The sequence below is a fragment of the Balaenoptera borealis genome (assembly GCF_965194805.1).
Source record: "Balaenoptera borealis genome assembly, chromosome: 3".
Taxonomy (NCBI): Eukaryota; Metazoa; Chordata; class Mammalia; order Artiodactyla; family Balaenopteridae; genus Balaenoptera; species Balaenoptera borealis.
In genome coordinates this window covers 49,397,073-49,413,343 of record NC_138866.1, presented here as the reverse complement: position 1 = coordinate 49,413,343, position 16,271 = coordinate 49,397,073, and the positions used below count along the sequence as shown (strand labels likewise).

Here is a 16,271-nt window from a genome sequence, read left to right as displayed (position 1 = left end):
CTCCAATAGAAAAAACAGATACTGAGGCACTGATCTGCACTGTCCTTTAAGGAGACCAGCTGTCACTCGGAGCGGGTAGAGATTGTCCCTACTGGGACTGATACTAAATCTAGATATGGGTTTTGCCTCTTCCGCCAGCACCACAATCCGAGGGCTTTACTGGCATGGGAGTCCACACAACATCAGACCGGGGGCCCGTTTTACAGCAAAGGAGGCATGACAGTTAGCACATGGCCATGGGATCCACTGGTTTTACTACCTACCTCATCACCTACAACCAGCCAGCCTAATGGAATGGTGGGACCTGTACCCCAGCCCTTCAAGGGTATATGCATTGAACCAGCAGCCACTACATGGTGCCGCGTCTTCAGTGGCTAATCCGTTGGTCTGGGAACCAGGAGTGGAAGAACACTCTCTTTTGACAAAGAAAAGCTGCCTTGATCCCACATTTTCTCCAAATGCCAAGAACCCCGTGGTAGACACCCTGGCTAATGGCTTAGTTTTGGGGATGGCTAGAAGAGGCGAGGAGTATCAAAAAACCTGGAATTACAGGTGAAGAGGTGAAGTTAATTTATTTTAGGTCGGCAACAGACAACACGGACAGAACAGAATGTGCCAGGCTGGTCCTCTGGCCAGAGACCTGGGCTGAGACCTCTTGTGGATTCCTCTCAGGACCCAGCCCAGGATGTGGATGTACACAGCAGAGGCTTAAACTGTTTTACTAACTAATAAAGTATATGAAAAGTACTAGGAAAGAAGCAATAGTACAAACGAGATCAAAATGAGAATTAACAATGACACGGCCAAATATTCATGCAGCAACGTACTGATAGTTATAAAACAAATGATTAGTTTGGTTTTTAGGTTTTTGGTTTGGTTGATAGTGTCAGTTGGTTTAGAAACCCATCTTTCATTATTCTAACAAAAAGAGAAATGGAGTTCAAAGATTTTCAACAGGGCAATTTTACATCAAAGCATTTTTACTACAGTGCTTTTTAAAGTTAATAAGTAACAAAGAAGATTAATAATTAGCAAGAAAATATGCCTGTTGAAAGCAAATTTGTGGCCTAAAACATCAATCCTGCCAAATAAAAAGGTGAATTAAAACATTAAAAAAATAAGAATGAAAGATACGAGCCTGGCCCGTTAAAAAATTTTTTTATTGCACGTAAAAAGTACTACTTTCTAGTGTGGTTTGAATATTTGATAATAACTATATGTAACATAGTTGTCTACCTATAAATCTTTTTTGCTGGAAATAAAATTAAGTGGCAAAGAAAGCAACAGAATATATTTCTTATCAATGTGCATTATAAAATCATTTATTCAGCCTCCTCCTGCTCTATGATGTTTTATTTTCTAGAGTAAGGTGTGTGGCAGGATGTGTGTAAGGGCGTTTAGAGCACTGACAGATGACGGTATGAGCTTAATCTCCTTGCAAATTGGGTATTTTTAAAAAGGTAAAGAGCCAGCTTGTTGATTTCTGCTTCTTTTGTTCTTGAAGTATGAGCATGGCAGCTTTATTTCTTAGGAGGTCACTACACAGGGGGAACAATCTTTCTAGACAAATACACTGTGAGTTAAGCCAAAAAAATCCTCTAATAAACAAAACAGTCTGTTACTATTTGCAGTTAGTATGTTATCTTGTAAAAATAAAATCAAACAGGTCTCCACTTGTAGAACAAATAGGGAGAGAGGATGATAACGGGTTTTGTTTGGTTTCTATCATTGTGGGCAAGGGAATGCTTCGCTTTGTCCTCCAACTGACAACCAGTTTCCATAAACTCCCAACACCTACATACATTAGCAATGAACCTCGAAGGGTTAGATCTGCCAGTCTCTAGTGAGAACATCTGCATACAATAAAAGCTGTATAATCGAAAGGTCCCAAACTGAGCCTGCAGGTTAAACATTGTCTGCTGATGTGTTTTGTTGGGGCTGAATGGTGTTAAAAAATTTTTTTTAATTTCTTGTCAACATTTTAAAATCATATTGCATTCTCACTAAAAGGAACCAGGGCTCCTTGGAGAAATGGCTGATTCTAGAGCTGGGGCAGGATGAGCCTGGAACATTTCGTTATGCCCCACGGTAAAGAAGTACACAAGGAATGATAGGCATCTGTCAGACCAAGGAGCTGGGTCCAAGGAGCCCCAAATGGACAAATGTGTGACAATATGAGAATCAAAAAGAATGACAGCGATGATTTGTAACACGTTGAATTTTTTAAAAATCCATAATTCACAGTGACACTAAAAACTGTGTGTATTGGGGGCAGGGGCATGGGTGAAAAAAGCTCTTTTTACAGAAAAATTATAACTAATGAATGTAGAAAGAATTTTTGAAATCACCATTTTACAATAACTCTTATTATAATTGATTCAGGCAAGGATCATTGGGTGACAGTTGTTGGGGAACAAGGCAGTCACACTGTTTCAAAGTGTCACCCCACAGATTGCTTATTAATTATAAAGGGGAAAATGTTTCTTTACAGTTGAGGAATATGACAGACCCATCTTAACCAAGAGATTAAAACTGAGAGCACCAATTACAGGACAAAATGATATCATGTACTTCCTGAAGAGAACTAGTGTGATGGACACAGCTTCATCCACGTGTATCCTTGCTGAAAACATTTACCCTGTATCAAATCATGTGGAAACAGTGAGACTTATGTTGAGGCACATTCTGCAAAGCAGTTGACCTGGACTCTTCAAAAATGTCAATACCATGAAAGACGGAAAAAAGAATTTAAAAGTTAGAGAACTGTTGGACAGCCACATGTAAATCAATGAAGTTAGAACACACCCTCTCACCACACAAAAATAAACTCAAAATGGTTTTAGAGGCTTAAACATAAGACATGATATCATAAAACTCCTTGAAGAGAACACAGGCAAAACATTCTTTGACATAAATCGTACCAACGTTTTCTTAGGTCAGTCTCCCAAGGCAATAGAAATAAAAACAAAAATAAACAAATGGGACCTAATCAAACTTATAAGCTTTTGCATAGCAAAGGAAACCATAAACAAAAAGAAAAGACAACTGACAGAATGGGAGAAAATGTTTGCAAACAATGCGACCGACAAGGGCTTAATTTCCAAAATATATAAACAGCTCATACAACTCAACAACAAAAAAACAAACAACCCAATTGAAAAATGGGCATAAGACCTAAACAGACATTTCTCCAAAGAAGACATACAAATGGCCAACAGGCACACGAAAAGATGCTCAACATCACTAATTATTAGAGAAATACAAATCAAAACTACATTGAGGTACCACCTCACACCAGTCAGAATGGGCATCATTAAAAAGTCTACAAATAAATGCTGGAGAGGGTGTGGAGAAAAGGGAACCCTCTTACACTGTTGGTGGGATGTAAACTGGTGCAGCCACTGTGGCAAACAGTATGGAGGTTCCTCAGAAAACTAAAAATAGAATTACCATATGATCCAGCAATCCCACTTCTGGGCATATACCCAGACAAAACTATAATTCAAAAAGATACATGGACCCCTATGTTCATAGCAGCACTATTCACAATAGCCAAGACATGGAAACAACCTAAATGTCCATCGACAGATGAATGGATAAAGAAGATGTGGTACATATATACAATGGAATACTACTCTGTCATGAAAAGAACAAAATAATGTCATTTGCAGCACATGGATGCAACTAGAGATTATCATACTAAGTGAAGTAAATCAGAAAGAGAAAGACAAACACCATATGATATCACTGATATGTGAAATCTAAAATATGACAAAATGAAGCTATCTATGAAAACAGAAACAGAATCACAGACATAGAGAAGAGACTGGTGGTTGCCATGGGGGGAGGGGGCTGGGGGAGGGAGGAGTGGGAGGTTGGAATTAGCAGATGCAAACTACTATATATAGAATGGATAAACAACAAGGTCCTACTGTACAGCACAGAGAACTATATTCAGTACCCTATGATAAACCATAATGGAAAAGAATATTAAAAAAATGTATATATATGTATAACCGAATCACTTTGCTGTACAGCAGTAATTAACACAATATTCTAAATCAACTATACTTCAATTTAAAAAAACTTAGAATACTGTTTTAGATTAAATGAGACTATGGAAACATGGTAATTAAATGCAATGTATGCTCACTGATTAGATCCTGGATTAAAATATACACATACATACATACATATGTATATACACATATATACACACATATACATATATAATTATAATATATATAATAATAATATATTATTGAGACAATATGAGAAATTTGAGCACAGACTGTATATTAAATAATAGTATTGAGTCAATGATACATTTCTTGAGTGTGGAAATCACGTTGTGGTACATAGAAAATTTTCTTCATTCTAGGAGATTCATGCTGCATACTTAGGAAAAATGTGTGTGCGTCAGCCAAAAAAGTGTGTGTGTGTGTGTGTGTGTGTGTGTGACAGAGACAGAGATAGAAAAGAAATGAAGCAGAATTCTAACATTAGAATGAACTAGATTAGTGAATCTAGTTAAAGATATGTAGGTATTCATTGTATTATTCTTTCCTCTTGTGTGCATATATATTGAATTTTTTTTCAAAACAAGAGTTATGGGGGAAAACCCAGGAGACTTAACACAAAATTTTGATCTCTGGCTTTAAAAAAAAGACTCTGAAAGTCTAGCCCCCTTGCAGCCTGTGAGCTGGGTGGGCAGTGGCCACCCACTTCCCACAAGACAGTCTCCAGTTTGCCCTAGTCTCCACTGCTCCATCTTGTCTTGCATTCAGCCCACTCCACTCATTTATGTTACCATTGTGATTCCCCACAGACTTTTGAGTTTGTAATCCCACATAAACCATAACAGAGAATGCTGAACATGGCTAAAACAAGTTACAGAAATATGTTACTAATCTATTATATTTCAATAAGCCAATTAAGCAATATGAAGAAAAGGGACCTAGAAATGGCACCAATTAGCAACAGCAAGATTAAATTGTTAAAGATGTCACAGGATTTCCCCTGGAGACTTCTATTGAGTTGGGAAATGCTATTCAACTAATACAGGGGAAATATTCCTTCAACTAATACTAGGGGAGACGAAGCCTTCAGAAATTATGAAAACTCTGCTTAGATTCTAATGCTAGGGAGCATTTACATGGTACTCTGCTAGCATTCCATGGAATGGGGCCTTGACACAAGAGCACGTGGTATTAAGCACTGCATAAATGCTTTGAAAAACAGGGAACCTTGACAGTCTTGCTCCCCGCAGCACATTACCGTCACTGGGATGGTAATATGCCCAGCAGTGTTTCTGGTCTGATGTTTTGAAACGGGGGAGACCACGTGAAGTGCTTCACCTCCAGCTCCTCCCCTTGAAACCCCACCTCTGCCTTCCCACCTGTGCCTTTCTCTCTCCTTTCTCTACTGCTCCTCCCCTCTCCTCCTCTCTCCTCTCTCCTTTGCTACTGCTCTTTTGGACCCTCTACTTTCCTGCCCTGGCATCCTTAAGGCTGCTTGACTGCTGTTCAGTGTTTGTCCCCAAAGCACTCTGCTACCTTCAGCAACGTCAGCAAAGCAATGCCAAACAGAGACATAAATCACGGCAATAAGGTGGGCCGGATTCCAGCGGGCACTGGAGCTTTTGCCCAAGGTCACCCAACAGCTTTGAGCCAGATCAGAAACTGCAGTTCCTAACTGTGGCTCCTGTCCCCGAGCAGTCACACCGCCCACAGCCTCGCTGGAAGTTACTGAAAGTGAGGAGACAGTAGGAAAAAAGGGAATGCTCTGAACATTCCGTAGGTTACTACTATTCATGATTAATTACAGTCAAATGAGAGCCTGTTTCTGGCACACAGTACACACTCAACATTCTCAACCTCCCATACTCCGTGGACCTTTTTGTTTTTTTTCATATTTGTCACTCAAAAGAGTCTTTTTACACATTTTCCCTAATCATCTCTCAATGAAATTTTAATTCCAAAAATATACTGTATATATGTATATGTACTGTATGTATACCTGTGCTTTATACAATAAAAATGTGAGGACTCAACTCCTAAGAACCAATTTTCATCCTCCTGGGGGTGACACTGCTCTCATTAAGAGTGAATGAACTTTATTGTAATGTTTATAGTAAAGTTTTAAACGGACCTTTTCCCCCATGCTTATCCCCACCTTTGTTGGTAGCAAACCATAACTTTGTGCCTGCTAAAATAATCTATAGAGTTAAGGAATAAGAATTGGAAAAAACTGATATTCCAGTAAGAACCCCAGGCTTCCACGAAAGCCATGAGTCTCAGCACTAAGGCCAGCTGGAGGCAAGGGCGGGATAAACCCTGAGGACCAGTCTCTGGGAGACTTGAGAAAGAGTACAGTGGTGTACATGTTTGGTGTAACATGATGGTTCTGAGGTGTGGCAGCAGCCCGGCATGGACATGGGCACAGACAGAACTGTGTCGGTATCCAGCTCACTAACCCGGAGGCCATGACAAATCATTGACCTACATCCATTAGTAAAACGGGATAACAATACACACCTCCTAAAGTTGTTATAAGTGTAGTTTGTGCATCCTAGGTAACAATCCTTGGCATTTCACCCAAGACCACTGAGTCACCAAATGGCAATATGATTCCTTCTCCTTGTTGTTGCTCTTGCTTTTCTCATCTTCTGGAAGGAGAATAGTCAAACTCTGACTGATGTTAGTCTGATCTACTCTAAGGCCCCTGTACCGTCTGCCTCGCTGCCCAACATCTGCCCAGGCACCTCATAGCTGCTGGCTGGAATTCTTTGATTCCTCTTCCAATAGTTCTACCATTTGCATCGCACAGAGAGAAGGTTCAGTAGCATAGAGGCTTGGGACCTTAGTAATACAATGATTCTGGGTTGGTTGGCTTGTGTTTGTTTTGAACCACACAGTTCTTTGCTTGCTGGACACACAGATATTCCCCAGGGGGCTGGGTTCAATTACTGCCACCTGCTTTATGCAGAAGCAGTACCCACTTCCCGCCACAGGCCTGTGATGCCAGACTTCTTGATTTAAGATGACTTCCTTTCAGGAACTGTCTCTCTCTCTCTCTCTGTAACCTGGCTTCTGTCATGACCGTGGCGCCTCATATCCAAAATATCTTTATATGCCTGGGACTTCCTTGGTGGTCCTGTGGTTAAGAGTCCATGCTCCCAATGCAGGGGGCCCAGGTTCCATCCCTGGTCCAGGAACTAAGATCCCACATACCGCAACTAAGCACACATGCTGCAACTACTGAGCCCGCGCTCTAAAGCAGCGGCCCCCAACCTTTTCGGCACCAGGGACCGGTTTCGTGGAAGACAATTTTTCCACAAACCGGGAGTGGGGTGTGGGGTGTTTCTGGCGGTAATGCTGGCGATGGGGGAGCGGCAGATGAAGCTTTGCTTGCTCGCCCACTGCTCATCTCCTGCTGTGCGGCCTGGTTCCTAGCGGTTGGGGACCCCTGCTCCAGAGCCTGCACGCCGCAACTAGAGAAGCTCAAGCGCCGCAACAAAGACCCAGGACAGCCAAAATTAATTAATTAATTAATTAATTAGAAAAATATACCTTTATATGCTTGAACCCTAGTTATGGAAAAGGGGTGAACACTTTCCCGAAGGGGTCATGGCTCACCACACAAATCAGATGTCGTACACCCTGCTAGAAGAAGTTCTAGACCAACAGCTTTAAGACAGCTGTGGGTCCTGTTACCTAAAGACTAAGAAGAGTGTGTGGAAAGAACCTAGCAACATTCCAAATAAAAGAAGAGGTGGGGCTTCCCTGGTGGCGCAGTGGTTGAGAATCTGCCTGCCAATGCAGGGGACGCGGGTTCGAGCCCTGGTCTGGGAAGATCCCACTTGCCGTGGAGCAACTAGGCCCGTGAGCCACAACTACTGAGCTTGCGCGTCTGGAGCCTGTGCTTCGCAACAAGAGAGGCCACGATAGTGAGAGGCCCGCGCACCGCGATGAAGAGTGGCCCCCGCTTGCTGCAACTAGAGACAGCCCTCGCACAGAGATGAAGACCCAACACAGCCAAAAATAAATAAATTAATTAATTAATTAATTTAAAAAAAAAAAAAGAAGAAGTGGCCTAATCTCCTAGCTGGTCCATGAACTGGTCTTTTATTATAATAGTTATTTTGGGTCATGGTCTAGGTTGGTAACTCAAGGTCATGGCTACAGGAATTCTCTCCCTCCATTAGCATACGAATATACTTATTTCTCCATATTAAAAACGACTTCACAAACTCTCTCTTGATGCCACATCCTTCCAAGCACACACTGCCCCATTTCTCGGCTTCCTTTTATAATAAAACTCCTCAGAAGAGTTGCCTCTATCACTGTCTTCACTTTGCTCTTCTCATCCTCTCTTGAACCCTCTCTGATGAAGCTTTCGTTCCTACCACTCTACCCACATAGCTCTCATTAGTCTCAAATGACCCTCATATTTTCAAAGCCAATGGCTAATTCTAAGCCTGTACTAAAGGTGACCTTTGACACCATTGAGCATCCCCCTCATTCTTGAAACATTTTCTTCCCTCAGCTTTTTTTTTTTTTTTTTTTTTTTTTTTGCCACACCACACGGCTCATGGAATCTTAGCTCCCAGACCAGGGATCGAACCCGGGCCCCCTGCAGTGGAACTGCAGAGTCCTAACCACTGAACCATCAGGGAATTCCCTTCTCTCAGCTCTTAAGAACATTGCTCTTGGGATTGTCCTGCCTTGAAGATCACCCCTTCTTACCTCTTTTGCTGGTTCCTCAGCTTCCTGACCTCCAGATGCTGGCGCTCCAGGGCTCAATCTTTGGTATTTGTCTCTCCATTCCCCATGGTGGTATCTCCAACCCGGACTTTTCCCTGAATGCCAGACTTGTGCATTTAATTGCCCACTTTACAGAGGGTTTACACCTCAAATATAACATATCCAAAACAGAACTTTTGACTTCCTTTCCCCCAGATTTGCACCTGGGTCTCCCTATCACAGTGAATGATCTCTTCATTCTTCCAGGTACTCAACTGAAGAACTTTGGAGTCATTCGTGATTCCTCATCCAACCATCGGATTCCTATGTGCTCTTCTCTCAGAATAAATCTTGAATTTGACCACCTCCACTGCTGCCCCTCTGACCCAAACCCCATCACCTCACACCTGGATCACATTAGCAGTCTTCTAACAGATCTTCCTGCTCATGGAGCTGTAGTAACCAGCAGCTAGAGGAACCCTTCTAGGGTATAAGTCATGCCAGGGCACCCCTCTGCTCAAAACCCTCTGATGGCTCCCATCTCATTCAAAGTAAAATCCACAGTTCCTACTATGGCCCACAGGGCCCTCATATCTAACCCCCTCATCTCTCTAACTTCATCTCCTATGGCTCTCTTTCTCACTTCCTCTGCTCCAGCCACCCTCATCTCTTTGCTCCTCCTAGAACACACCAGAACACACCTAGAACACCTCACTTGATCTTGCCTTGGGGCCTCTGTCTTACTCTTCCCCTTGCTTGGAATGCTTTCCCCCTAAATAGCTTCAAGAGTCACTCCTTCACATTTCTGCTGGAATGTCTTCAAATGTCATTCATCAGGAAGGCTCTTCCTAACCACTCTATATAAAAAAGCAAGCCCCTCCATCACCTTTACCCCCTTATCCTGCTTCATTGTCACCACTTGACATATAATCATTTGTTTACTGTTAGTCTCTCCTTATTTGTGAGGACAGGAGCCTAGAACAGTGTCTGGTACATGGCAGGAATTCTGTAAAAACTTGCCAAATGAACACATGTCAACTATCTTACACACAGGTGTCTCATCAAAAACACTGACTGAAAATATTGACTTCTTTCTTTTTTTTCCACAATGGAAAGTGAGCTTGAGAAAGGGTAGGATAGTTGCTTTGAGCTCAGGTATGGCAGTATAATTTTATTACTGTCACTAGAATGGTACTTAATGTTCTTAGAGTATGAGCTGACTAACTTTAACTGGAGCAATTGTTTATTCTTCTAAAAGCCTGGAAAATATAAGATTCAAATGAAAACATTAAAGGGTTGACTGCAGTAGGACCTCTTGGTGAAGAGCGAATTACATTTAGTTTAGGGAGCAGTTTATTAGCACAAATACTGAATTTATCTCATAAAAATGTGTCACACTTTTTTCCCCAAATGGCATGAAGTAATGTTATTTGAAAAGTGTTTCAAATTTTCAGAAAAAATGTTTTCTAAAAATATTAGCAAAATAGGTTTCTTGATAATAATTATTATCCTTAAAATCATTTACCAATGTATAGTTACATCTTCATATATGCTTTCACATCAAGAACGAGAAACACTGTAGATGTGGTGCCTTAATAATTATGCAATTGACTGCTGGACAATTCACTCCCATGATCTTATCTGCTTAACGGAAACAACTGTAATTTTTAAAAGAGTTTGACAGCAACTATTGGGAGCTGCTTTAAATCATTAAATAAATGGTTTAAAAAACATACAAGCAATTCTCTGAGGACAGATACATGCCAAATTCTATAACATAAAATCCAGGGACTTCCCTGGTGGCGCAGTGGTTAAGAATCTGCCTGCCAATGCAGGGGGACACGGGTTCGATCCCTGGTCCAGGAAGATCCCACATGCCGCGGAGCAACTAAGCCCATGTACCACAACTACTGAGCCCACGTGCCACAGCTACTTAAGCCCATGCACTCTAGGGCCCGCGTTCTGCAACTACAGAGCCCTCATGCTGCAACTACTGAAGTCTGCTTGCCTAGAGCCCGCACTCTGCATCAAGAGAAGCCACTGCAATAAGAAGCCCGTGCACCACGACGAAGAGTAGCCCCTGCTCGCTGTAACTAGAGAAAGCCCATGCGCAGCAACGAAGACCCAACGCAGCCAAAAAAAAAAAAAAAAATCCAAGGGACCATTCAGTTCTTTTGTGGTACTAGTATTTCGTTGTATAAGATAGATCCTATAAGTAGGACATCATCTGATCTGGGGAGTCTCTTTGTTCGCAGACATAGTACTAACTTTCATGAAATTTAGGCTGCACAAAACAGATGATGTCTTCATTTTCATCAATGGATAGTGAAATGAGAAAAATAAGGGCAATGATCTCTCTCTCTCTCACACACACACACACACACACACACACACACCTACACTCATACACTCTCACACACCTGAGAAATGTATATATAGAGAGATGTTGTTTTAGTTGTCAACTACTCTCTCAGGAAGACTGCTTTTTTCCTAAAATTGGGTCTTTCCTAGTTTTTTTAAAATATTAAAACGTCCTTTCATTTATGAAGTGATGGTGATAACCCAGTCTCTTAAAATGCCGACCAATCTGTAAAAAAAAAAAAAAATTTTTTTGAAATTTTATTGGTCCATGAAATTCAAAAGTCTGCAAATGATAACTTTCTAAAAAAAAATCTTGGCTGGCTTCCCTCTTTTCACGTGAAAGCCAGATTCCTCAGCCTGGCATTCAAAGCCTTCTACATCTGGTCTTAATCTACCTTTTTTGCTTTCCTTATCATAATAAGAGCAGTCTGGGCCTCAGCCCTTGCTTGTTCTCACCTGCTAAGGTCACTGAGGTACCTTCAGCCTCAGTCTTCCTAGTTCTTGACCTTAGCAGGGGTCATTAACAGCCCCAGTTCTGTGAGGGGTGTGCAAGGAAAATCCTAGGAACTCACACTCACTGAGCCCCTGAGCCCTTGAACCTGGGCCCATGGAACTGTGCTTGGTTCCGGTTTAGTATTCCCCTTCCATGGGCCCTAGAGCTCTGCCTTGAATGCAGCTCAGATGGGGCCCTAAAACACTAGCTTAGACCTCAGCAGTTTCCTGTTCTCAGGGACAACAACATGTCCCCAAGGCAGGTTCCAAACCCCAAAGGCCACCTGGGACCAAGGTGCAGCTATGTGCTAATCATCACTTATCCCAGGGCCAGACCTGTTTTCCAAGAAATTCCTCACACCCCCTCCTAATGGACGCTGGCTTCCTTTCCTTCTCTTTTCTCCCAGGCCTGTTAGCCCAGCAGGCATCTTGGCTAAGACTTTGGGGTTATTACCTGTGTTCCTTCAATATACTGTTTTCCACGTATGCACCTCTTTTTTCCCTAGGAGAGACTGTCTGCCCTGAATGCCTTATCTCTTATTCCATGTCTCCCTAAACATTTCAAAGTCTAGTTCAAGCAAGCCTCCAAACACTTTATTTAGAGGGTTCATGACAGGCATAGAGAGACAAGGTGAATGACACAGGCCCTGCCCATTAGGAACCCAGTCTATTGGGTGTAAGAGCTGAGGGGAAATTCATCTTCCGCCAGTTAAGCATCTGAAAGGCAGGATGTACAACTTCACGTAAACATTGTTTTAGGTACAATGGGGCTCCATAAATATTTACTGAATAAATAAATGGAGAAAGTATGACTTCATTTAACAAACCCTCAATTCATTTATCCAGCAAATATTTAAGCACCCATTATGTGTTAGGAATATCACAGAATTCTGAAAAGTTAGGGCTTGAAGGGACAGGCTCTACTGATAATCTAGTCCCATCACCTGATACAGATCAGGGGAGTCTCAGCTGTGCACTTGATTTTGGAGAATGGAATGCTGTGTGCTTTGTAATCAGGCTCCTGTGCACTCAGCTGTATCCTTCAGAGGACATCAATATTCAGTTACTCAAGAGAACACATTTGACTTCCTAATTTATTGGCAACATCTACCCTTCCTAAGAGTTTATTTTGTTAACATCTTTTTTTCAATCCAACAATAACATTTATTGGTATTACATGCCAAGTGGTTGATACAGAGATCTAGAGGTGAGGTCCCCATCCTGACGGAACTGAATTAATTCAGGGACTAAACTTGTAAACACCGTATTGCTAAAGAATAGTGAGAGGTTTCAGAGAGGTGCTCACAGGTGACCTTCAGAATCAGAAAAAGAGTATCTCTCCACTAGAAACAGACTGGCTTTTCTTTGGAGTAAATGGGCCCTTTGAAATACAATTATCACCTTGTCCGCTAGCGAAAGCCTGAGAAAGTGAAAAACATCCATGGGCCCCGGAGAAACAGTGAGACCCTCTCTCTCCCTGTGTAGAGTGGGAGGGCAGGGCAACCAGGCGGTGGGATGGGCAAACACTGCTTGTCTCGCTCTTTCCTAGGGGAGTACTTCACAGGGGCTTTGGAAGTGTCTTCTCAGAATTGACAACATCCAGTTGGTAAAGAATGTCCTAGACCCAAATAGAGAAAGTCGTCCCCACCCGTTTTAATTTATCCAAAGCCCTCCACTTCCCATTTGGGGTCCTTATCCAGAGATAACCCCACACACTCAATTCATGGGGAGAAGAAGACTTTTAGAGAGGCCTGGAGAAAATGGAGAAGCAAAGGTAAGAGAAAATCTCCTGGATGTTCCACTGAGCTCGCACGAGGTTGCTCTTTCCTTGTTGGATAGTTAGTTGTACTTGTCAGAACACAGAGGCCCTAACCAACCCCTACGGAGAAAGTTAATCTGTTGAAAGTTAACCCACACTGCATTCATTACAGGGCGCATTCTACGTAGGGTAGGATTTGGGTTTCATCTTCACAGAAATTCAGAAAAGAAGGAAAGATACTTTCCTTCTTCATTTCCATTCCAGGAAAAAAATACCTTCAGCTTATAATAAACAGCTCCCCTCCCCCCCCATATCACGGTCTCCAAGAGTTAACTGATGAACAGTCTTAAAGCAATCATTTCACTTTTTTGAGAAAAATCCTTCTTCTAGAGACAAGACGTTATATAGTTCAGCAGTAGATAAATGTGAGGCATAATGAAAACCTGTCAGCTTCCTAGCTGTTTGAAAACAGGTGAATGATTAATTCTCTTCATGGACTCAGAACATCAACAGAAACTAGTCTAGAAGTTTAAAAATCATGGAAAGTTCCTGTACTATAAAAGTTGATGGCTTTTCATGAACCAGATCTACAGGTGACATGGGAAAGAAGCCACTGGGAAGAAAAATAAAATATCCCACAGCAAGTCTGAAAGTGAATACCATCGTTCCCTGCACTTATGTCTCCACTTTCTAATTCATTATATAATTGGTGACTCGTGCACAGATGTCCCATTTGTGTCACTGAGGACAGAAGTCCGTGAAGGAAGAAGATGTGACCACATCTCAAGGCATTTATTTCACATAACATGACTCACTTTCATTTTTTTAGTCCCTGAAAATTCACTTTAAAGAATCCATTACCAGGACTTCCCTGGTGGTGCAGTGGTTAAGAATCTGCCTGCCAATGCAGGGAACAGGGGTTTGATCCCTGGTCTGGGAAGATCCCACATGCAGCAGAGCAACTAAGCCCGAGCACCAGAGCTACTGGGCCTGCGCTCTAGAGCCCGCGAGCCACAACTACTGAAGCCTGAGTGCCTAGAGTCGGTGCTCCACAACAAGAGAAGCCACTGCAAGGAGAAGCCCGTGCACCTCAGTGAAGAGTAGCCCCTAGAGGGGTGGGATAGGGAGGGTGGGAGGGAGATGCAAGAGGGAGGGGATGTGGGGATGTATGTATGCATATAGCTGATCCACTTTGTTATACAGCAGAAACTAACACAACATTGTAAAGCAATTATACTCCAGTAAAGATGTTAAAAAAAAAAGAGTAGCCCCCGCCGCAACTAGAGAAAGCCTGCGCTCAGCAATGAAGACCCAACACAGCCTAAATAAATAAATTAATTTAAAAAAAAATCCATTACCTTGAGCATGCGGATTTCTCGAAGGGCGATTTTCTTTATGACAGGGTCATCTTCTGATTCCAGAAACCTCTTGATGGCCACAATCTGACCCGTGTCCCTGTTTCTGCATTTGAAAACAACTCCATAGGATCCTTCGCCAATTTTCCCAATTTTTTCATACTTCTCCATCACAGAAGAATAAATCTTCTTTAAACGGATCTTCACATTGTTTGAAAATGTCGCTTATAAAATCTTGACATGAACACACTGCACTAGAGCTTCACTCAACGATGGGTCTTTGTCAAGGACCTAGAACAGAAGACGGCACTCGTTATAGAATTAGGAACCGACCCATTCCCTTAAAGCCTCGCCCCTCAGCCGTGGCCACTTGATCAAGGGTGACAGCCTGGAGTCAGCTGCCTTTGGTAACTCAAGTTTAATCGTCTGTTATGTACCCTGCAAGTTAAAATGTAACCCGTCATCCTAAAACGAACTGAGTTGTAAGACAATCTATCTTTTTAATGGTAAGTTCATCCTATCTAAGACACATGAGCTGGCTGGAGGACCGGGAAGGGTAAGGGCTTCCCCGGTTCTGATATCGGGTTTCATTTCCCTTCGGCAAGAAGACACCGCCCGGCTCCCCGCGCGGGCGGCAGTGGCGAGGCCCCGCCGGAGGGGAGAGCCCTGCGAGGCCCCCGCCCCGCGCCCCGCGCCCGGCGCCCCGCGCCTCCAGGGGCGGGCCCGGAGCTCTGTGGGAAGCAGGGCCGCGCCGTCCCGCCGCTGGGCGGGGCCACATCTCCCGCCCCGCCGCTGCTGCGCGGCCGCGGGGAAACCCGCCAGCGCCGCCCCGGCTTCCCACCCGCGCCCCGGCCCGCGCCGCGCAGCCTCGAGCGGCGCCACGTGGCGGCCCGGCCCCCGCCTCCCTCACCGCCCAGGACTCACGGTGCCGCAGTTGTCGGGCCGGCCTAGCTCCTGCCTCGCCGACTCCCGCCCAGCTCGGTCGCGGCCGGCCGGCCCGCGATCCCTATGGGAACCGGCCCCCGCCCCGGCCTGGCCAGGGCGGGGCCGCAGCGCCCCAGCTTCCCTCCCGGACCCGGTCGCCGTCCTTGCTGCGGCGAAAGGCCCTGGTGGGCTGCCTCGGAGCCTGGGAGAAGCTGTTCTGGACGTGGGCCCGGGTCCCTGCACGTCCCTCTGCCGGGGAGAGGAGGCCTGCAAGATGGCAAACTCCAGCAGGTCGTGGAAAACGCAGCTCTGGCAGAGTCTGCCGGGAAGACGCCTGCGCTAGGAGCCCCTCACCCCACGCAGCCTGTACCACCCCGTGTGATAACTGTGATTACTCCCCTGTATTCTCCGCGAGACTGAACGCCTTGAGGGCAGCTTCTGTGTCTGTCCTGGTCAGTGCTGTAGCAGCCAGTAATGAATGAATGAATGAATGAGAGAAAGGGGGAGAGGAAAAGAGGAAGTATGATGACAGTACGATGACTGAAATTGGTGAGAGTCTGCACGTACCCCCACTAGCTTGGGAGTTGTGGTGGGGCGGGGCGGTGCTTGACCGTTGACTTCCACTAGAGCTGGGCT

General features: G+C 43.9%; 1 protein-coding gene across 2 annotated transcripts in view; it reads right to left on the bottom strand.

The window, feature by feature from the left end:
- CDKL1 (cyclin dependent kinase like 1) overlaps positions 1-15,768 on the bottom strand; it is a 55,508-nt gene extending 39,740 nt beyond the window's left edge. The window contains exons 1-2 of one of the 2 annotated variants that reach the window (XM_082384862.1): positions 15,636-15,768; positions 14,715-15,002 (exon numbers count right to left, since the gene is read on the bottom strand). In XM_082384862.1, the coding sequence (XP_082240988.1) occupies positions 14,715-14,882 (168 nt within the window). In that variant the 5' untranslated portion in view covers positions 14,883-15,002; positions 15,636-15,768. Of the gene's footprint in view, positions 1-14,714; positions 15,003-15,148; positions 15,428-15,635 lie in introns of those variants that run through there. The other variant, XM_082384863.1, reaches the window with a different exon arrangement.
- Between the last annotated feature and the right edge of the window lie 503 nt (positions 15,769-16,271).